Source organism: Hemibagrus wyckioides, linkage group LG07, assembly GCF_019097595.1.
Source record: "Hemibagrus wyckioides isolate EC202008001 linkage group LG07, SWU_Hwy_1.0, whole genome shotgun sequence".
Taxonomy (NCBI): domain Eukaryota; kingdom Metazoa; phylum Chordata; class Actinopteri; order Siluriformes; family Bagridae; genus Hemibagrus; species Hemibagrus wyckioides.
The window spans coordinates 4789112-4812812 of record NC_080716.1 but is presented as its reverse complement, the minus strand read 5'-3'; the positions used below and the strand labels follow the sequence as shown (position 1 = coordinate 4812812).

Genomic DNA, 23701 nt, shown 5'->3' with positions numbered 1-23701 from the left:
AATAATATATAATAATATCTGAGACAGAGTCACACGATGATTGTACTTATACATTATACTAGCATTTAAGAGCATAAAATTAACTTCTTAGACACTAACTGGTGTCTAAGAAGTTAAATGAATCATACTCCCGTCTGAATGAAGAACAGAAACAAAACGTTTGTGATGAAAAAGCTTCGTAAAAACTGTAAGGAGTGAAAGAGAATGATTGTTATTTCTGAATGTTCACATACTGCAAATACACAAATCTAAACACTGAACTAAAAACTGACCCTTTTACACATAATCAGATTATAAACAAAAATAAAAATAAAAAAAATAAGTAGAGAACAAAAGTGATGCTAACAGTAGGAGCTGGAGGTGTGTACAGTGACGTTACTTTTTTCTTGAAAGCCTTGGGTTTGGCATCATCTTACAATCATCATCCAAAACCTGCAAATCAGGGTGTGTTTTTTTCCATGATGCAGATGATGAGGGCTACACCCTCTAAGATTAAATAGACTCCCAGAACTGTGCCTTTACACTTTACTCAAGAGATAACCACAGGTAAACTCATCCATCCTGCCATTACAGGTAAAATTATTTTCACTTTTGAACTCAATTAGCTTAATTAGAGTAAATTCAGGATCTTCATTCTTGAATCGAATAAGTCTTAATTTCTGCTAGAGTAATTCAATTTTGTCTGAACTGACCTAGTATGTTTATGTTAACATAAACGATCAGTCACAAATCACATGATCAAATTGGACATGATTTAACTGACTGAATAAGTTACAGATTTTGACAGTAATCAATGTTTAATACACAGACACATTTGAACATATTGTTAAAAACCTTCACTGTCTGTGTTATTAGATATGGAGGCCAAGTGGATCGTAGCAGTTGTATTCATCTGCGCTGTTTGTTGTGGCACCAAAGCCGATGTACCGAAGCCAACATCTCTCGATGTAAGAAAAACACAGAATTCATCCTTAAAACCAGAATCATCCTTCCCAAGTGTCTGGTTTAACAAAACAATATATTTGTCTTTTCATCTCTAGACTAACATCACTAGCTGTGGAAGCTCTAAAGTATGTTGGTTTAGTCCAGCGAACTGCAGTCTTACAGGAAACTCCAGCTGCTTTTTCAGTTCCTTTCAACTGAACAACCAAAATGTGTCCATTGAACTCAGTGGCTGGACTTCTGGATACATCGCACTGGGACTCTCTAGCAATAACCAATCACAGGTAAATATAATAATGTAATATACAGAATGAAATGTTAATATCTGCTAGAAATGAGTCAGCCCTAGCCACACTTCTTGTTTCTTTATGGCATTCTGTTGTTCTTACTGGAGCTGTTGTGATCAGTTCCCCCAAAAGCCCAGGCTGTCCTTGATAGCAGCAGTAGTATTAATATTAGTGGTAGTAGGAGTAACAGTACTAGTAATATGAGTAGTTGGAGTAATGGTATCCCTTGGCTTCACCTTGTATGGTTTCATATTAGTTTGTTAGCTATCTAAGCAGCTAGTTAGTGTTGTGTTGTAACTTTCTTGAAATTTCTTGCATTTGTGTATGATTGTTTATTAGTTTCCCAGACAGGCTGTATGCATTAGCTTTGTGTAAAACTTTACATAAAGTCTAGTTTGCTGCGAGTATAAATATATTTGATAGAACAATAAGGTGGACTATTCCATAAATAAACAACAACAAACGAACACTGAGCATTCTAAGATGTTTTTTAAAGCTGTATCTTGGACCTAACATGTCTTTTCTATAATGGCAAAATGCCAGCGATTTCATTTTTTTTTTTAAATAAATGGCATGTTGCACTGTTCACTTGTTCATTTATATTTAACGTGAGCGATAATCCACAAGAGCTTTCGAAACAGAAGAGTTTCCACTTTCCAGTTTTTGTGTAACATGACAAGCAGCGTTTATATGGGGTTTGTTAATTCAAGAGAAAGGTGAGGACATCTGCTACAACACAACTGAAAACAGGAATCTCCTAAATTCTGATACAAAAAAGGTAACTGTCATAACATGGCAGCCAACGATACAGTATAGACCTAACGCTTTTGTAACACTCCCTGTTAATTTCAGTAAATATGAACTAACTCCAGGAAATTGAAGTTGATTGGGGAAGATTTGTCACATCACCATGCCATAGATATTTAGCATACAACTGAGAAAACCTCTCTGTTATGTATAAACATGGACAAGCCATTATGGCTTTGTCACTTGCTAGTGTGAATAGAGTTATTAGCATCAGGTGAAACTAATTTGTAATGACATTATAATGTATTTAGGAAGTTATGGCACTAAGACTGTGTGGGAAATATTTTTACTTGGTGTTTACTTTAATATTTGAATCATTTCCACGCTCTGTTTTAGGCAGGTGATGTGGTGTTTGTCTGCGGCAACAACACTAATGGCACTTTCTTTTTTGACACTGTTACTCAAAACAGCACTGGGTGGAACTCTACTAATGTGGTAAGATTATCACATAAAAAACTGATTGTGAATAAATGAACATGTCCATAAACTGTTATTAACAGGCCAAAAAAAAAGTGGAACATTTCATACAGAATGCAATCATAAAAATGACAAAAGCCTCTAATGTCAATGAGCTGTATCTGTTCTAATGACTCAGACTGTTTGAGTATAATTTTGCATCGATCATGTGTAACATTTAAATTTTAATAAATATGCTCTTCTCAAACATCTCAGAATAATCCAGGGTGTGTTTTGGGAAATACTGGATTAGTCCAGCAATCACTTAAAAAGATTCCACTCTCTGTTTCTCTTTTCAGACTACCATATACACTGTTCAAGGTGCTCTAAATCAAAACCAAACCCAAAGCCTTATTCAGTGTGCCTTCAACATCAGTGCCATTCTGTACAACTCAACAAGCAACCTCAGCTTGGCTAACACAACCATTTACGTCACCTACATGAATGGAAGCACAAGCGGTAAGCTTTTCATATCCTGCTCATTTACAATCCACCATAGCTTTTCTTTTATTACAAATTTAATGTAAACCAATTTAAATATACTGAGTGGCAGGGTGGTGTGATAAACTGCCAGTACAATCAGTACCACAAAGCTGATAGTTTTCCACTAAGAGCACAACTGTTTTATTCTGTTTTTACAACAGCAATTGGCTGCTGATTACAAAAAAAAACAATGACTGAAGCAGGAAGAGATCTTTTTTTTCTCCTTGCCAGCCTCCACCAAAAAAGTACCATGTCATGTTAGTGAGAAACTATAAAGCTCATAAATCATCACTGATCAGTGAGACTGTAAACTTTAACAGCTCTGTGAACTAATATCTACTACATGTTAGATAATCTAGGACCAATGTAGAAAAGTTCATTTCACTTTTTACTATGGTTTCTGCCCTCTATTCTCACAGGAACAACACTGGGAAGTGCTACTACAATATCGAAATTCACTGTACAATTAAACCTGACTAACAACAACGTGAACAGTCCTAGCGGTACTATTGTTTCCACTGTGTCATCGGTGAGTTTATAAATCATAATTAGCATCAATGTTCACAATGTTGTATCCTATTTCTATTTCAGGATCACTGAAACAGAAGATTATTAAGCAGTGACCAGAATGTGACGTGATGAATAACGTCATTTCTTCTTTTCTTTTTTCACCGTTAGCTCAACATCACTCGCGATGGTTGTGGCACCTCTAAGCTGTGTATGTCAAGTTCAACTAATTGCAGTCTCACAGGAAACTCCAGATGCTTCTTTGCATCATCTAAAATGAGCAACCAGACGTTTATCTTTGAACTCAGTGGCACAACACCTGGCTATGTCGCACTGGGACTCACCAAACAGGTAAAGATAAAATAGGCAGAAGTTTGCTTTTTTTGTACCCAAATAGGATTATGAAATAAATGTGCTAGTCTCAACATCTCAGAGCTACACTAATGCCCCTGCTTGTATAATTAGTCTCATTTACACTTTTTCTGTTCCAATGTGTCCTCTGTTTCCTGAACAATGATAGCCGGTGAGCTATAGTTTTACTGATTTATTCTTCTTCCTTTTTCCTTTCAGAATTCCACTTATGTGTTTGTCTGCGGCAACGACAACAACACTGGAACTTTTTTCTTTCAAACAGCCACTCAAAATGGCACAGTGTTGAATTCTGCTAATGTGGTATGTTTATAGAATGTCTAAATTAATTAGTAACACTGGCAATATCACCAAACCACCTGTTCACATCTGTGGTTTTATAGCTGTCTTTTTTTAAATAAATATACACTTGGAGCACTTTATTAGGAACATTTACAAATTAGGGGTAGTTGTTGTGAAAACCTCAATTCTTCCTGCCATGGAATCCACTAGATGCTGGAAACATTCCTTGGAGATTCTGGTCCATGTTGACATGATTGCAGATTTAACAGAGGCACTTTTAGGCTGTCAATCTCCTGTTAAATTCCAAAGATGTTCTACTGGATTCAGATCCAGAAACTAGATTGAGATAGCCTTTGCTTTGTGACCATCATGCGAGGAGTAGCTATTAGAAGATGCTAAATTGTGGTCATGAAGGGATGCATGTGATCAGACACAATACTCTAATACTCATGGTCTGAAGAGAGGAAAACATTCCCCACACCATTACACCACCTCCACCAGCCAGGACTGTTGACACAAGGAAGGTTGGGTTCATGGATTTTTGCTGCTGGTGATAAATTCTGACCCTACATCTGTGGGACTTAGCAGAAATCAGGATTCGTCAGACCAGGCTACATTTTTTCATCTTCAACTGTCCAGTTTTGGTGACCATGTGCTCGCTTTCTGTTCCTGGCTGACAGAAGAGGATCCTAACATGTCTATCTCCTATTGTAGCTCAGCTGCCTCAGGGTTCTACCACTAAATGGATGGGTTTTTATTGCAACATTCTGTGTAAGCTCTAGAGACTGTTTTCTGAAAATCCCATGAGATCAGCAGATTCTAAAATACTGAAACCAGCCCATCTGGAACTGACCATCATGGCACAGTCAAATTCACTGAGGTCACATTTTCCCTATCTGACGGTTGATGTGAAAATTACCTGCTGGCCACATTAGCATGATTTTATGCATTGCACTGCTGCCACATGATTGGCTAAATAGAAAATTGCATAACTGGGTAGAGGCTCAAATTTTCCCAATAAAGTGCTCAGTGAGTGTACATGAAGTATGTCTGGGGGGGGATGAGTTTTTATAAATATGAGTTTTTATAAATTTGCAGTCACTTCCTGAGCCATAACAATATTCCAGAAAATAATTACGCTCTCACTCTCTTTTCCTCTTTGCTATTTTTAGACTACTGTGTACACTGTGCAGGGTGCAGTAACACAGAACCAGAGTCTTATTCAGTGTACCTTCAATACCAGCACCACCTTCAACGTCAGCACCAGGGCTGCTGATAACTCTTTCCTCGTCAACATCTTTACTGGATTGACCAATGGTGAGATTACAAATTTACCCTTCATCCTACTTTTTCTCTGTTTTTTAAAGATTATTTAAAGATTGTTTTTGTATAAACAGAATAAAGATTTATGAGTCAAAAACACTTGGGGATGTGCTGTTATTGGAATCAACTTTTAAACAATTGCAGGAACTTCACTTAATCAAGCCATCCCCTTGTAAATTATTTTCCCCACACCATACACTTATCTATTGTCTAGTCTGAGTGTTTGTGATAAATTCCTGGGTTTATAGTAAAGTTTCTCTGCTCCATTTCTACAGGAACACAACTAGGAAATCTAACCAAAATGTTTGAGAGCAGCGTAGCAGACCTGTCTAATGCTACTAGCCAAATGACCACACAGAATGCTACAAATACCACAAGCGGTACTAATGTCTCCACTGGGTCACTGGTGAGTTTATAAATGATAATTAGCATCAATGTTCACAATGTTGTATCCTATTTCTACTGCCAAGCAGTGTCTGAGATTTTCCAAAAATGGCTGGCATGGCTGTAGGGTTTCATTCCAATCAAGCAGGAGCTACATCTGATTCTACCTGTTTAATCAGAAGATCTTGGCTTTCAGTAGACCATTAGATCTGACTCCTGCTTGGTTAAAAAAAAAACCATGAACCTCTTCAGTTCAGATTAAATTTATGTATAAATTCCCCACTTTAAGAACCATGGACATAGAGCTTCTTAAAAATCCCACTTTATCTTCTTTTTAACTATCAAGATGAAGAGACACCATATAAAATTATAACATGGCAAGGATCACTGAAACAGAAGATTATAAGCAGTGACCAGAATGTGACGTGATGAATAACGTCATTTCTTCTTTTCTTTTTTCACCGTTAGCTCAACATCACTCGCGATGGTTGTGGCACCTCTAAGCTGTGTATGTCAAGTTCAACTAATTGCAGTCTCACAGGAAACTCCAGCTGCTTCTTTGCATCATCTAAAATGAGCAACCAGACGTTTATCTTTGAACTCAGTGGCACAACACCTGGCTATGTCGCACTGGGACTCACCAAACAGGTAAAGATAAAATAGGCAGAATCTGATTGGTCTCAACATCTCAGAGCTACACTAATGCCCCTGCTTGTATAATTAGTCTCATTTACACTGTTTCTAACCTGTTCCAATGTGTCCTCTGATAGCCAGTGAGCTATAGTTTTACTGATTTATTCTTCTTCCTTTTTCCTTTCAGAATTCCACTTATGTGTTTGTCTGCGGCAACGACAACAACACTGGAACTTTTTTCTTTCAAACAGCCACTCAAAATGGCACAGTGTTGAATTCTGCTAATGTGGTATGTTTACAGAATGTCTAAATTAATTAGTAACACTGGCAATATCACCAAACCACCTGTTCACATCTTCTGTGGTTTTATAGCTGTCTTTTTTTAAAATAAATATACACTTGGAGCACTTTATTAGGAACATTTACAAATTAGGGGTAGTTGTTGTGAAAACCTCAATTCTTCCTGCCATGGAATCCACTAGATGCTGGAAACATTCCTTGGAGATTCTGGTCCATGTTGACATGATTGCAGATTTAACAGAGGCACTTTTAGGCTGTCAATCTCCTGTTAAATTCCAAAGATGTTCTACTGGATTCAGATCCAGAAACTAGATTGAGATAGCCTTTGCTTTGTGACCATCATGCGAGGAGTAGCTATTAGAAGATGCTAAATTGTGGTCATGAAGGGATGCATGTGATCAGACACAATACTCTAATACTCATGGTCTGAAGAGAGGAAAACATTCCCCACACCATTACACCACCTCCACCAGCCAGGACTGTTGACACAAGGAAGGTTGGGTTCATGGATTTTTGCTGCTGGTGATAAATTCTGACCCTACATCTGTGGGACTTAGCAGAAATCAGGATTCGTCAGACCAGGCTACATTTTTTCATCTTCAACTGTCCAGTTTTGGTGACCATGTGCTCGCTTTCTGTTCCTGGCTGACAGAAGAGGATCCTAACATGTCTATCTCCTATTGTAGCTCAGCTGCCTCAGGGTTCTACCACTAAATGGATGGGTTTTTATTGCAACATTCTGTGTAAGCTCTAGAGACTGTTTTCTGAAAATCCCATGAGATCAGCAGATTCTAAAATACTGAAACCAGCCCATCTGGAACTGACCATCATGGCACAGTCAAATTCACTGAGGTCACATTTTCCCTAGTCTGATGGTTGATGTGAAAATTACCTGGCTAAATGGAAAACTGCATCATTAGGTAGAGGCTCAAATTTTCCTAATAAAGTGCTAAGTGAGTGTACATGAAGTATGTCGGGGGGGGGGGGATAAATTTACAATTATTACAATCATTAAGTTGTTGTGCGGACCAGTTGGTCTGCTGTTGCGACCCCTCACACTTAGGGAGCAGCCAAAAGATCAACAACAAAAACTTACACTCTCTTTTTCCCTTGGAATTTTTTAGACTACTGTGTACGGCTGGCAGGGTACAGTAACACAGAACCAGAGTATTCAGTGTACCTTCAATACCAGCACCACCTTCAATGTCAGCACCAAAGCTGCTGATAACGCTTACCTCATCAGCATCTTTACTGGATTGACCAATGGTGAGATTACAAATTTACACTTTTTTCTCTATTTTTTAAAAATGATTTAAAATTTTTTTGTATAAACAGAATAAAACACTTGGGGATGTGCTGTTATTGAAATCAACTTTTGAGCAATTGCAGGAACTTCACCTAATCAAGCCATCCCTTTGTAAATTATTTTCTTCACACCATACACTTATGTCTAGTCTGAGTGTTTGTGATAAATCCCTGGGTTTTTAATAAAGTTTCTCTACTCCATTTCTACAGGAACACAACTAATAGGAAATCTAACCAAAACTTTTGAGAGCAACACAACATTAGACCTGTCTAGTCCCACTGGCCAACAGACCACTCCTACAACTGCGACTCCAAACAGCAGCAACTCACTAGTCAGCCTCTGGACTCAGGGTAAACACACATTACACCAAATTCAAATTCAAATATATATACATTAAATATTGTTGGTGAAAAAACATTGTATGTCTCATCTCTCTCTCCCCCAGTGTTGGCTGTGCTTCTCAGTGCAATGAGTCTCCACTTCATCACTTCATACAGTCCATGAAGTATAAATGTGTGCTGAGCGTTATAGGTGTGTGTGTGTGTGTGTGTGTGAGAAATATGAAGCCAGCATTAGCTGGTTGAACATGTGACCATTTACAGATAACTAATAAACCTACTGGCACTCTGTTTTGTAAATATTTGACCAATTTCTAAGCTGTAACTAAAACATAAAAACACATTTTAAGAATTTAAAAATGAAAATATATTACACTCTTGTAATCACATGTTTTTTTCTCGTAAAACTTTAATTAGGGAGCAAATGTATTGATTGATTAAAGTATGTTGCTTCCTCCTTTCAGTTGTTTGTGAATTATTCAGTTTTTATTTGATTCTGTCTGATTTATATATATATATATATATATATATATATATATATATATATATATATATATATACACACACACACACACACATAACCCTAGGGTGGTGGGGTGCTCCCTTAGAGATAGGGTATGGAGCTCTCACCTGGGAGGAGCTCAGAGCCCCTGGTCCTCCACACTGAAAGGGGCCAGTTGAGGTGGCTCAGGCATCTGTTTCGGGCGTCTCCCTGGGGAGGTGTTCTGGGCGTACCCCACCGGGAAGAGACCCCGTGGAAGACCTGGGACACGCTGGAGGGACTATGTCTCTTGGCTGACCTTGGAATCAGTGGCCTTGGAATTCCCCCAGAAGATTTGGAGGAAGTGTCTAGGGAGAAGGAGGTCTGGGCATCCTGGCATATACACTATATTGCCAAAAGTATTTGCTCACCCATCCAAATAAACAGAATCAGGTGTTCCAATCACTTCCATGGCCACAGGTGTATAAAATCAAGCACCTAGGCATGCAGACTGTTTTTACAAACATTTCTGAAAGAATGGGTCGCTCTCAGGAGCTCAGTGAATTCCAGCGTGGAACTGTGATAGGATGCCACCTGTGCAACAAATCCAGTCGTGAAATTTCCTCGCTCCTAAATATTCCACAGTCAACTGTCAGCTGTATTATAAGAACGTGGAAGTGTTTGGGAACGACAGCAACTCAGCCACGAAGTGGTAGGCCACGTAAACTGACGGAGCGGGGTCAGCGGATGCTGAGGCGCATAGTGCGAAGAGGTCGCCAACTTTCTGCAGAGTCAATCGCTACAGACCTCCAAACTTCATGTGGCCTTCAGATTAGCTCAAGAACAGTGCGCAGAGAGCTTCATGGAATGGGTTTCCATGGCCGAGCAGCTGCATCCAAGCCATACATCACCAAGTGCAATGCAAAGCGTCGGATGCAGTGGTGTAAAGCACGCCGCCACTGGACTCTAGAGCAGTGGAGACACGTTCTCTGGAGTGACGAATCGCGCTTCTCCATCTGGCAATCTGATGGACGAGTCTGGGTTTGGCGGTTGCCAGGAGAACGGTACTTGTCGGACTGCATTGTGCCAAGTGTAAAGTTTGGTGGAGGGGGGATTATGGTGTGGGGTTGTTTTTCAGGAGCTGGGCTTGGCCCCTTAGTTCCAGTGAAAGGAACTCTGAATGCTTCAGCATACCAAGACATTTTGGACAATTCCATGCTCCCAACTTTGTGGGAACAGTTTGGAGCTGGCCCCTTCCTCTTCCAACATGACTGTGCACCAGTGACCAAAGCATGGTCCATAAAGACATGGATGACAGAGTCTGGTGTGGATGAACTTGACTGGCCTGCACAGAGTCCTGACCTCAACCCGATAGAACACCTTTGGGATGAATTAGAGCGGAGACTGAGAGCCAGGCCTTCTCGTCCAACATCAGTGTGTGACCTCACAAATGCGCTTCTGGAAGAATGGTCAAAAATTCCCATAAACACACTCCTAAACCTTGTGGACAGCCTTCCCAGAAGAGTTGAAGCTGTTATAGCTGCAAAGGGTGGACCGACGTCATATTGAACCCTATGGATTAGGAATGGGATGTCACTTAAGTTCATATGCGAGTCAAGGCAGGTGAGCGAATACTTTTGGCAATATAGTGTATATATATTATACACATATATGTATTATACACACACACTACTGTTTTTCCATCTTCATAATCAAAATGTTGGCTGTTTACTGTCAATTTATTCTGAAAGTAAAGTATAAAACAAATAAACTATTACACAAAGAAATTATGGTATCATTTTGTTTAATTAAATTTCATTGAACATTTTTGACATTTTGCCAATATTACAGCAGAACACACTGGTTGGTGTCACACACCCAGGAATCATCCTTTTCCTTACTCAGCAGCGTACAAAGACTCTATGCGATGAACCAACAACATTCGACTGAATTGTGTAACTAGTTTTGTTTGTAAACTGTAGGGTATCGTGGGATCAATAGTTGACAGTGTATTTCTGCAGTTCTTTTGTAAGCTTTTATTTGATTTTAGTTTAGTTTTTTATTGTAACTATTGTGAAATGGAAAGCTTTATGTTTCAGTACATGTCATTTTATTTATACTTTAGTATTAGATGGACTAAGCACTCTCCTAACTGTGTTAGGTTACTCACTGACCATCAGCACTCACCGTCATTTTTGTCTCTTTTTTGTTTGTTGCATCCACCAAAAGCAAACACTATCTGTGTGTATTCGCAAACAGTTGAGCATTTCTATGTAACCATTAAACATTAGTACAGTCAGGTGAGGCCACTGGCGCTTTCACTTTGTACAATTCTTTGGTATGTTCTTGTACTCATCACAAACCTGTAAATCCACTTCTGCTCTTTTATTTCCATGACGCGTATTATTTACCGGACACACCATCAGAGTTTAATAATACACACACAACCTGAAGCACACTTACAAACACCAGCAACACTCAATGAAAGAAAACCACGTCACAAAATGGGTTTTAAAGAAAGGAAGGAAGAACCTCATCGTCTTTGATAAATATGTAGGCACCGAGAAGAGTTTACGTTCTACTGTCTTCCTTCTCTAAGAAAAATATATTACATACAGCTATTACTGAGAATTGGATTCAATTGAAATATTAAGTAATAAAACAACAAAATACCCAATAACCCTGAAGATGTGGGGATGCTGGAGGTTAATAGCTTGCTGATTTATTTTTAATTAAAAATATATACAAAAGTTAGTGATTGCACAAACATCCACCCCTGTTGCTATACCACACCTAAATGAGCTTTGGTTCAACCAGTTGTAAATGAGTTTAATAGAGTCTGCCTTTGCATTTAACATATACTCAATATGACCTCACTAAAAACACTTCTTTTCCAGAAAAAAGCCAGAGTTCCTCAGAAAAGCTACATAAAACCAAGGAGTCACCAAAACGATTATCTTGCAGGGTTTGTTTTGTGCTTGTCAAGTGTTGTATTTCTCTGGCCAATCCTGTTTTTTGTCTGTGTTTTAGTACACCAGATGTTTTTGTTTTATTAATTAGTTTATGCCCAATGCTTTTGCACTGGCTCTGATGGATATCCCCTCCTTTCTCAGCTTCAAAATGGCTTGCTTTTCTCCCACAGACAGCTCTCTAATCTTCATGTTGATTTATCCTTTTTAACAACAGTCTTCACAAGTGAAACCCAGGGCTCAAACCAAGAGTAGATGTTCAGAGCTATTAATACAATTCTGCTAATTATCTGTCTTTTCTCAAGCCTCTGTATACACTTGTTCAAGGTTCAGCATAAATAAATAATTGTCTTGTCGAGTGTAACTTGAGCAACCATTTCACCATTCTTAACAGATCTACAATCTAAGATTTTCAGTTAGGTCTGACTTTTTCAAACATATGGAATATATAAGGAATATAACAAAATTTTGCACTTCACTTAACATTGTTTCAAATATAGCCCAAATTTAACCTCTAGTGAGTGCAAAATGGCTTTTGATAAATACGCACAGTAAACAAGTTGGAGCAATGCTGCAGTCTGCTGGCTGAAATGACACAGTGCACCTGGAGACAATGAGTTGCAAAGTCCAGGCTGCTGTCACACTATTCATTCACATAAATATCACTAGCTGGAATACCTTTCATCCTGATAATTAAAAAAATGGCCAGGATGAAATGCAATGTCCATTGTCCACAAATGTCCATTCTATTGTAATGTCCAGCAGAGCTCTTTTTTCATCCATTGTCTATACCCTCTTTATTCCTAATTAGGGTCACAGGGATCTGCTGGAGCCTATCACAGCACACATTGGGCGAAAAGCAGGGGTACACCCTGGACAGGTCACCAGTCCATCACAGGGCCACATATAGACACACACTAAGTCCTATGGGAAATTGAGGGAGTAAACAGGAGTACCCATAGTAAACCCACGCAAACACAGGGAGAACATGCAAACTCCACACAGAAAGGCCCCTGCCTGTTCGAACCCGGGATTCGAACCCAGGACCTTTTTTTGCTGTGAGGCAACAGTGCTAAGCACGAAGCCACCATGCTGCCTGTTCTATTTTCATGTCAGTGTTATTTGTTGCTATAATCCCATTGTATTGCTATTTTGGTTAGGTGCAAATAAAGCAAGCTCACAGTGAAAGTGAAGTACAGTGAAAACTGCTAAACTCCAATACAGGGGATGGGTGGAGTCTCATTTCCAGCTCCCAACACATGTGGCAGGGATTGAGGACAATCAGCACCTGTCCTCAGGCAAATCCACCACCGTAATAAAAGCTGACTCTTCTCTTGTACACAAGCTGGCGCTATAAAGCGAAGCAGTTCTGCTGTTTATGAGTGCACTACCACCATCTCAGAGAACAAGGTTCGGAAGACACTGAAGCATGTGAATATCAGGAAATCTGCTGGTCCTGACAGCATCTCTGGCCCAGTACTAAGACACTACACTACAACATCAGCATTTTGGCTTCTTCACCTCCATCCAAAGTCCAGCTAGTGACTTCAACAAGTCAGTAGCTAAGCCTGTTCTCCCCAGCTGCTTTAAAATAAATCCACCACCATTCCTGTGCCAAAAAAACAATAAGCCCTCTTATGAAATGACTATTTTACTATAGCCCTCACATTGTTAGTCATGAAGGTCTGTGAGAGACTCATCAAGAATTACACCTGCTTCTCCATCTCTGACATCATCATCCCACTCCAGGTCACCTACCGCATCAGTAGGTCTACAGAGGATACCATCTCTCACGTCCTTCACACCACTATCACCCACACCAACAGCAATAAGGAGAACTATAAGAGGCTGATATTTATAGGTTACAGCTCAGTCTTATGAACTGTAGTCCCACACAGACTGGCCTTCAAACTCAGGGCTCAATACAGACATATCCATTTAATAAATCTCTCAGGTTTCCATAAAGACTCCTCAATCGATTGAAATTGTGCACTTTACTTTAATGATACTACAGGTAACTTGCCAGTACTTTGATTAAAAAAACAAACAAACAATAAATAACAAAAAATACAAAACTGATTACTGATATGTATATTTACAAAGAAAAATCTTTTAGTTTATGTACACTGTGTTCCCAAAAGTTTTGAGACGTCTGCCTTTACATGCACATAAACTTTAATGACATCCAAGTCTTAATCTGTAGGGTTTAATATGGAGTTGTCCCACCCTATAACAGCTTCAACTCTTCTGGGAAGGCTTTCCACAAAGTGTAGGTGTGTGTTTATGGGAATTTTTGACCATTCCTCTAGAAGTACATTTGTGAGGTCAGGCACTGATGTTGGACGAGAAGGTCTGGCTCACAGTCTCCGTTCTAATTCATCCCAATGTGGTGTTCTACGGGGTTGAGGTCAGGACCCAAGTTCCTCCACACCAAACTCACTCATCCATGTCTTTATGGACCTTGCTTTGGTCACTGGTGTGCATTCATATTGGAACAGGAAGGGGTCATCCCCAAACTGTTCCCACAAAGAGCATGAAATTGTCCAAAATGTCTTGGTAAGCTGAAGCATTAATAGTTCCTTTTACTGGAACTAAGTGGTCAAGCCCAACCTCTGAAAAACAACCCCACACCATAATCCCCCCTCCACCAAACTTTACACTTGGCACAATGCAGTCAGGCAAGTAGCGTTCTCCTTGCAAACGCCAAACCCAGATTCGTCCATCAGATTGGCAGACAGAAAAGCATAATTCTTCACTCCAGAGAACACATGTCCACTGCTCTAGAGTCCAGTGGTGGTGTGCTTTACACCACTGTATCCCAAGCTTTGCATTACACTTGGTGATGTAAGGCTTGGATGCAGCTGCTCGGCCATGAAAACCCATTCCATGAAGCTTTCTACATACTGTTCTTGAGCTAATCTGAAGGCCAGCCAAAGTTTGGAGGTCTGTAGCTATTGACTCTGCAGAAAGTTGGCAACTTCTGCGCACTCTGTGATTTTACGTGGACAACCACTTCATAGACTGAGTTGCTGTTGTTCCCAATTACTTCCACTTTGCTATAATAACAGTTGACCGTGGAATATTTAGTAGTGAGGAAATTTCACGAATGGACTTACTGCACAGGTGGCAACCTCTCACAGTGAGCAAGCCATTCTTGCACAAACATTTGTAGAAGCAGTGTGCATGCCTAGGTGCTTGATTTTATACACCTGTGGCCATGGGAGTGACCGGAACACCAGAATTCAATGATTTTGAAGGGTGTCCCAAAACTTTTAGCAATATTCATTTATTTCAAGTTATTTCTGTAGTGCTAGAAAGACAATTAAATCCAGTTCTATTCTCACTTGTGTGGATTTCATGTTTGTGGCAAATCAACACTGTAGAGTTTGTAAAATAAGTGTCACTGAGGAAGAGACAGGAGTCAGAGCTGGAGGTAGCAAAGCTTTGGGAGTGACACGGTTGGACAGGATTAGGAACGAGTACATCAGATGGACAGCTCATGTTGGACTTTTGGAGGACAAAGTTAGGGAGGACAGATTAAGATGGTTTGGACATGTTCAGAGGAGGGAGAGTGACTATATTGGTAGGACAATGTTGGACATGGAGCTGCCAGGCAGGAGGAAAAGAGGAAGGCCAAAGAGGAGGTATATGGATGTAATAAATGAGGATATGAAGCTAGTGGGTGTAAGTGTTGAGGATGCAGAAGATAGGAATAGGTGGAGAGAGATGATTCGCTGTGGAGACCCCTGAAGGGAAAAGCCCAAAGAAGAAGAGTGTATAAAATGACTTACCTGTCAGTGTGGATGCACCTACCTGCTTTTGTTCTCATCACCAGTCTCGTGAATTTTATGCACTTGAAAGCTGTCGCACGAGACACTCTAATTTTTTTTAACTTTACACTGCAGTTTTAAGTGTCTTATTAAATGATCCGAATCAAATCCAGACATGTTCTGTGGTGAAATTCAGGCAGTGTGTGCTAACATGAGCTCATGAACTACAGTAGAAGCTATCTTTGGCTTCAGATTCATATCTTTCTCTTTTAGACATACCTGCCCACTTAAATTAATCCATTGTCTTGTTGTGATTTAGTGTAAGTCTTTTCTTTTCTTTTTTCATCAGTTTAGCATATGCTGTATTTTCACTGTTGTTGAGGAACGATTTCTTGACGTTCTTAGTTTGTCCTGTGCAGGTTTTAACCATCATGTCACTCAGGTTTAGTATTGTGTAGTGCCACAAACCTCCATCTCCGTCAGTCCTGGTCTTCTCTCTCCTTTCCATCAAGTTCATCTCTGTGAAATAATATAACTGTCATATAATTTTGTTCTTAAAATGACTGTTTAAGGTATTAAATATAATTCGATTATCGGTGACGCTCTGAGTGAAATGCTGACAGACTTACCGTTACTTTTACCTCAGGAGGCGGAAAAAAATTACCTCAGGAAAAATTTCATTAGCATCGATTAGCTAATACTAAAAAACACATTACCTCACTTAACTAGCTGTATGCGCTATTTTTTATTTTTTTTGTTAAAGAAAATTGATAAATTGCCATTAAAATATAAGCTTACAACATTAATTTACTTAAAAAAAAAAAAAAAAAAACAGTAAGCGACCTAGCATGTCCCGCGCTAGCTAGCCGTTAGCAGAGTGCCGATGTGTTGTAAAAACTCTTGACGTTTTCTAACAAAATCTTGATATTTATTGATATCTAATTTTATATTTTATTATTATTATTTTGTTAGTTGTTTTACGCTCCTGTCGCCACTGAGGCATTTTTAAAATGAGCTTTATCCCCCCCCGCTTGCAAATTAAGCAAACGTAAGCCCCACCTCCTTTGTCTTTGAGGTGAATCAGTATGAGTCGATTCTTTCTGGTCGCAAACGACTCATTAATGTCTCTAAACGGATAAAGTTTTGATTGTTCCGAACTTTGTTGAATAACTATGGCTGAGATTGTTTGATTATTTCGCAATCTACTTTATCATCGACTAAATAACATTACAGTGCATTTTTATAAGATCTATTAAAAAGTGGTAACATCAGCAATGAGCTGCAAAAGTCTATTGAGGAAAACATCATCCTCCAGTTCTGTTGTTTAGGATATTATTGTTGTGTTTGTGCTCCCAGGTTTTTTTCCCATTTATCCTCAAAGCTGGTCACCTTCCGTAATTAACATGGTCATCGTTTAGCTCAGTGTCTTGTTATTACTTGTTTTCTGAGTGTTGCATCTGTTGTTAAATGTTTTCTCTTCTGTAATAAAGACAGGACTCAAATAAATGAACCCAAGGACCCAGTGCTTGTGTCCCAAATGGAGCTGGGTCATCACATATTCAAGAATTTATTGATCGAAAGCTACAGTCATTATTATGTGAACATAACCTGGTGGTTTTATTTTAATAGTCACTTCATCAGCTTAAACGCAGCATGGTGATGTCATCCAGATGAACTGGATTCCAGAGATTTTGTTGATCATCTTGTTTTGGAGTGGAATTAAAGCACAAATAGTAATGAGATAATAATAATAATAATAATAATAATAATAATAATAATGAGATTTGCATGACACAGATGGAGAAATAAATCACTTCACAAACTTTCTCTGCAAATTGTTTCTAATGCATCACTTTGCATTCATGCAAGAGACATTTTCACCAACAACATTCCCACTGGAATATAAATGAAATCATGAATAGATACCAGCAATAATTCTGTCCTCACTGGGAATTCTTTTTAGATGTACCACTTCCCCAATCTCATTAGATTCGTAAATGATTATCAAATGAATTATGGCTTTTACATTTATAGCAATAAAACCTCATCATCAGATCTCAGATCATCATCACTGAGTTTTTAATGAAAATGTCATTTATTTATACTTTGCTGTAGACCACCATTTAGGTAAGGAATATGTGTAAGATGCCTAATAACAATATTACTAACAGATATGAACATCACTATCCAGTTGAGTATATAATAGATGATAAATAAATAGCGTCAATGTCATCCATCAGCTAGTGCATGAGATTCTCTATCGTCATTTCCTCTGATTTATCTCTCTGTTTTTATGGAGAACTGTTAAACAATCTTTCTAATAATAATAATAGAGTTATTACTAATTAAATCTGATAAATATCTGCCATTATCCATGCTGTTTTCTGCTTTTCTGCTATTCAGGCTATCCTGCGGCGTATGCAGTCACACATCTCGTCACACTCCTGCATGTTGTTGTCCGTTGTTATAAATTAACTCTGCTGGATGTAAGGTTTGGGATGGAAGGATCTGTCCTCTCTGGAAGACGCTGTTGAAACCTTTCATTTCAGCATTTTAACATAAAAACATTTTATCTAATTTTAGCCAGATCGCTTGCTTTCTTCGCTGTGTGCACTGGTTAACTTAGTGAGCTAGCTGGCTTAATAATAACTTGTTAATTTAATAGTAAATAATTTGATATGGTTCAAATATTTATCACCTACTAGTCAGAATGAACGAATTTATTGATTTCTCAGTGTTTATTTTACATTATTGTATTTTATGTAGGAACAGAAGCCGTTACGACGCAGTGATGATTACTATTGCAGGAATTATTGCAAGAAAGAAAGAGAGCGAGAAAGAAATAAAAAGACAAAGAGAGAGCGTGTGAGATGTAATTGTCACTGTGTCAGTAGGAAAGACTGTTATTTGGTATTCTGAGACCCCTAATTTTCCACCCACGCACTTCTCCTCCTCCTCCTCCTTTGCAGCTTCTTTCCTCCTGCGTCCTGCCTTTCTTCTGCTTCTTCTCTACTTCTTTTTCTTCTGGAAACGTCTGAACTGATTCTGGATGGCCAGAGCTGCTTTCTCCGTCTCTGGAGCGTCCAGGTCGATGTCGATTTCCTCCTCGCCGTCCTGACTGGGAGGTTTAGACACCTTTTCCACCGGGGCTAGAAATTAGATATATTTATATGCACCACCTTTTGTGAATGTAATATAAATAATGTAAAGCCTCAGTGCTATGAGTACAGAAACTGCTAGTTAGTGGATGAAGTGTGTGTGTATGTGTGTGTGTGTGTGTTTAGGTTAACAGTGAAATCACACCTTTTTTCCCATCATCCATCAGCTCCTTGGTACCGCATTGAGTTTCTGAGGAACGAATCTGTGAAAGACAAATGAGAAAATTCATATGAATCATAGATATGTTCCAGACCACGCACACTATTCACTATAAACCTAGTTAGTGTAAGCAAACCAGGAAATCTTATCCAACAAACCACAGCTAACTAGCAAAAGAAAGCTTCACTTAACAATCATAAGCTAACCTAGCAATTAGAGCTAATCTAGCAAGTGAAGTCAAGCTAGTAGCTATGGGGGATTTGGGAGCTTAGTGGTTAAGGCATTGGACTGCTGATTGGAAGGTTGTGAGTCCCAGGTCCATCAAACTGCCCCTGCTGGGCCCCTGAGCAAGGCACTTAACCCTCAATTTTTCAGTTGTATAAAATGATATGAATTGTAGTTGCTCTGGATAAGAGTGTCTGCCAAATGCCAGAAATTTAAACTTTAACAAACTAGCCTAAGCAAGTTACTAAAAGTTACTAAAGCAAGCTAACCTACTGTACTGACACCTAACTAGCAAAAAAGACAAACAAGCAAGCAAATATCATAACCTTAAATGCTACGCTACCACACTGACCACTGCACAGTGGACCAGTCCAGTGTAAAGAGCTAGTGTCACAATGACATTTACTGAATAGCCACAATGCATCATGCTGTAGTTAGACAGACTGTGTGGTTTAGTTAGAAATGGTCTGTTTTGTAGATTTACATCTTCTTTACATTATACATACATACATGATAAGGTGTTTAAGGTGTTATAGCAGGTTTATAACAGCAGCTCTGTTTATATAATGTTTATAATGTTGGAGTCCCCAGTGTCTGTGCTTTGTAACAGTCAGAGTTACTAATGAACTTCTTTTTGGACCTCATAAAAAGAATGACATGCCACGTGTTCATAAGTAAATAAAATTGTGATTGTTGGTGTAAGAGCTGCTACTTACTTCATCACGTTTCGTTACGTTACTGTAACAGCACCACACTCCTCGTTTCCTCCTCACACACACACACACACACACGCTGTCATTTTATATTCCATTACAGCTTTTGATCCAAAGTGGGACATGGGACTATAATTGGCTCTGTTTTATTACAATAAATAGATAACATCCGAGTTAAAATAAAGGGGGGGAAATGAGGACGACGGAGCTAATCCAGAAAAAAAGCATCACACAGTTGCACTTTCACAGCCTCTCTCACACACACACACACACACACACACCATCTGCTAATTAACCAAGCTCATTTCAGCAAGGTCAAGCCGCCTGGGAGCAGCTGAGTAACTGGCAAATTGGCAGGAGAGCTAAAGCTAATTTAATATCCTCTTAATCTGTTTAGCTTTAAGCTTAACACGAGTCCAACATTACATTAAATTCACACGTAGTTTTCACTTCATCCAAGACCATGCTTGATGTGTGTGTGTTTTCTTCCCTCTCACACCACAGAGATTGGGCAACAGCTACATTTATTATATATGAAATAGCATCATGATTTATCTCTTTATATTTAATGCTGTGGAATGCCAGAGGAAGAAGTTGTGATTTAAACGATAGCAGGTAGAAACTGTGTTTACTTCACCAGCCTTGATTTATTCTCTCTCTTATTCTAAGTTACTCAGACTAAAGAAAAATGCAGCTAGACTTCCATCTCTGAGTGTTACAAAGTGCTGACACTGGAGACTCCTTCCACACACACCCTGGATAAACATACTGTTACTATAGAAACCATAACGTAATAGAAACAGCACAGAATAATAACTCTACAGATACGATTACGCTTAACATGGGACTAGATATCATTCCTAAATCCAGACACTGGAAAGAATGACGAAACCATGGAGTCATTAATGATATTGAGGTTATTGTAGGTCAAACAGTAAATCCATCACTCACCTCACTCATACTCTCTCCTCAGTCCTGCAGGGATCAGGTTCTTTAACAACAGGATCAAATGGAGGACAGAAGAACTCACACCTTCACGTCTGCACAACTGATGTCCTGGTGTGTGTGTGTGTGTGTGTGTGTGTGTGAGAGAGAGAGAGAGAGAGAGAGAGAGATGTGTGTGTGTGTGGGCTGATATTCTGAGAGGATAAACATACTCTTCATCACGAAACACACGCCCCCCTATTCTCTTCTCACACTCCTCCTTTTCCCTCTCCCTTCCTACTCAGTCAGCATATGTGTGTGTGTGTGTGTGTGTGTGTGTGTGTGTGTGTGTGTGTAAAACGCTTGTTGATGATTATGTGATTCACACTTTGACTTCTTGATTTGCTCTGCATTGTATTACAAGGACAAACGTCAGGAATAATCTGATATCAGCTTTCAGACGACTGCATCACTGCTCCTCATCAGCACACAGAGAGACCATCTTCCAAATCTTCTTCCTCAGTTGGTGTGGTGATGATGATGATGGTGGTGATGATGATGATGGTGGTGATGGCGAGAGTGATTTTAACACATCCCTCGGCTTTTGGGTTTATCTTCATCTTCATCAAACTCTTAACCCCATAGAACACCTTTGGGATGAATTAGAGTGGAGACTTTGAGCCTGACCTTCTTGTCCAACATCAGTGCCTGACCTCACAAATGCACTTCTAGAGGAATGGTCAAAAATTCCCATAAACACACTCCTAAACCTTGTGGAAAGCCTTCCCAGAAGAGTTGAAGCTGTAAATGCTGCAAAGGGGCGTGGCAACTCCATATTACCTTCATGTGCATGTAAAGGCAGATGTCCCAGTTTTGGCCTGGCTCACAGTCTCCACTCTAATTCATCCCAGAGGTGTTCTATGGGGTTGAGGTCAGGACTCTGTGCAGGCCAGTCAAGTTCCTCCACACCAAACTCACTCATCCATGTCTTTATGGACCTTGCTTTGGTCACTGGTGTGCAGTCATGTTGGAACAGGAAGGGGTCATCCCCAAACTGTTCCCACAAAGAGCATGAAACTGTCCAAAATGTCTTGGTATGAAGCTGAAGCATTAAGAGTTCCTTTCACTGGAACTAAGGAGCCGAGCCCAACCCCTGAAAAACAACACCTGAATTCAATGATTTAGAGGGGTGTCCCAAAACTTCTAGTGTATGAATCTGTAAAGTGGATGAGGATGAACTACTGGTCTTTATTAGGATTTCTATAATGACTTACATTATGAAGGAGCTTCCACTGCTGTTAATGAACAAATGGCACAAGCTGCAGGTTTGAGGACTTTACCTACATTACATTACAGTCATCTCATAGTAAGAAATGGATAAATAATACACAAAAACATACAGAAATAATACAATAAAAGTGTTTATACATGTTTGTGGATCTTATATTCACGTGATACAAGTCAATAGTACACTATGTGCTGAACATAAAACATCAAAACATTTCATCAGTCCATAAAGAAGACAACAGAATGTAGCAGAGACCATTACACAAAAAACTGCTGCTGAATCCTGATTGGTCACTACCATTTTACTATTATAAAAATTTGTCAGACGTCCTCACCCAGAGCGACTTACATTTTATCTCCTTATACAGCTGAGCAGTTTGGGGTTAAAGGCCCTTCTGAATACTAGTCCATCACCTTAACTACTGAAGCTTCCAGCAGCTCAGGAGTGTAGTGTTTTACTAGAACAGCGTCATGTTCTTATTAAACTTCAACCTTCATTTGCAGACGTCTGAATATCAACCATTTTTTCCCACACTCTTCTGTTGAGCAGAAATCTTTTAACTCAATGAAAGAAATTGGAATATTTAACCATTCAGTATATTTCTCAGTAACAGATACAGAGCCGTCTCTTCCACCCACCGAGTGATAACAGGATTCTTTTCTTCATATGTTTGGTGTGGTGTGTTCAGAGAACATTTTTTTCTCCATCATGTGCACAATGTGATAATTAACTGTCCATAGAAAACTTATTGGCCACAGTGTGATTGTGTAAATCAAACCAACAAACACTCTGACCTTAACAGTTAACTCATCTTCTCCTATAGCAGTAAGCCAAAGGGTCTTGGACTGAAGATCTGAGGTTCTTCCCTGAACCTGAAAATCATCACCCTTCCTGTCCATTCATATCAGACCGGCTTGACTCGACGCAGAGTCTCTCCACACGTGCCTCGTCTGTCCTGCCACGGTGTACACCCTCACCCTTCTCTGTATCCTCCTCCTCCTCCTCCGTTCTCTTCGTTCCCACAGGTACTTCATGGCTGTGTATGCCCCCACGCTCAGAACCACAGCGCCACCACACGTCAGGAGGAGCGACCCTGTGAGCAGCATGTGTGACGAGGCCAAGCACAGCAGCACCGTGCCACCGCCGAGCATCAGCGCCAAGCCGACAGCGAGCAGCAGAGACGGGTCTGCGCTTCCGCCGCTGCGCAGCTGCACGATGCGCCTCCGACTGCGCACACAGCCCATGTCCTGCACCGCCGAGCTAAGCAGCTGCTTGAGCACGAGTACAAGAGCCAGGACACAGAGGGTGGAGCCGACGATGAGGCGCCACACGGCCGAGGACGGCTCCGCGGAGCTGGCTGAAGACAGGAGCACCACGCCGCCACTCCCGAGCCCAAGCACCAGTGCAACAGAGGAGGTGTAGCAGAGCAGAGAGATGCATGGCTCATCAAACCACCACAGTTCCACTGGATCCTCAACATCCTGCTGCAGGAACATGAGGCCAGACATCTTCTCACAGACACACACTCCTCAGACTGTGGGATCAGGAGCAGATATTAGAGCAGAGAGTTACTCCTGCACCTCGATCTCATTTTCA

General features: G+C 39.8%; 3 protein-coding genes across 4 annotated transcripts in view; 1 reads left to right on the top strand and 2 right to left on the bottom strand.

The window, feature by feature from the left end:
- Nucleotides 1–416: 416 nt before the first annotated feature.
- Nucleotides 417–8880, top strand: LOC131356106 (uncharacterized). Its single transcript, XM_058394931.1, has 15 exons — nt 417–573; nt 856–947; nt 1041–1226; nt 2373–2471; nt 2792–2951; nt 3395–3504; nt 3654–3833; nt 4053–4154; nt 5306–5450; nt 5732–5862; nt 6309–6488; nt 6661–6762; nt 7898–8039; nt 8289–8429; nt 8525–8880. Exons 2-15 carry the CDS (start codon nt 858–860, stop codon nt 8581–8583), a joined length of 1827 nt encoding a protein of 608 aa, XP_058250914.1. The 5' UTR covers nt 417–573; nt 856–857; the 3' UTR covers nt 8584–8880.
- Nucleotides 8881–17143: 8263 nt separating this feature from the next.
- On the bottom strand, nt 17144–21035 carry pcp4l1 (Purkinje cell protein 4 like 1). Its single transcript, XM_058395396.1, has 3 exons — nt 20845–21035; nt 18941–18998; nt 17144–18786 (listed from the first exon to the last, which is right to left on the bottom strand). Exons 1-3 carry the CDS (start codon nt 20851–20853, stop codon nt 18647–18649), a joined length of 207 nt encoding a protein of 68 aa, XP_058251379.1. The 5' UTR covers nt 20854–21035; the 3' UTR covers nt 17144–18646.
- Nucleotides 21036–22067: 1032 nt separating this feature from the next.
- Nucleotides 22068–23701, bottom strand: part of tmem125b (transmembrane protein 125b) — a 4095-nt gene continuing 2461 nt past the window's right edge. For both annotated transcript variants that reach the window (XM_058395387.1, XM_058395386.1), the window contains one exon: nt 22068–23639. In XM_058395387.1, the coding sequence (XP_058251370.1) occupies nt 23005–23613 (609 nt within the window). In that variant the 5' untranslated portion in view covers nt 23614–23639 and the 3' untranslated portion in view covers nt 22068–23004. The remainder of the gene's footprint in view (nt 23640–23701) is intronic.

Bases quoted from the DNA above. Each gene is read 5' to 3' on its own strand.
- LOC131356106 (XM_058394931.1), top strand. From the start codon at position 858: ATGGAGGCCAAGTGGATCGTAGCAGTTGTATTCATCTGCGCTGTTTGT. The intron at 2,472-2,791 runs GTAAGATTATCA...TTCTCTTTTCAG, and splicing joins GGTGGAACTCTACTAATGTG to ACTACCATATACACTGTTCA. The intron at 5,863-6,308 runs GTGAGTTTATAA...TTTCACCGTTAG, and splicing joins ATGTCTCCACTGGGTCACTG to CTCAACATCACTCGCGATGG.
- pcp4l1 (XM_058395396.1), bottom strand. The intron at 18,787-18,940 runs GTGTGATTTCAC...TCTAATTTCTAG, and splicing joins GATGGATGATGGGAAAAAAG to CCCCGGTGGAAAAGGTGTCT.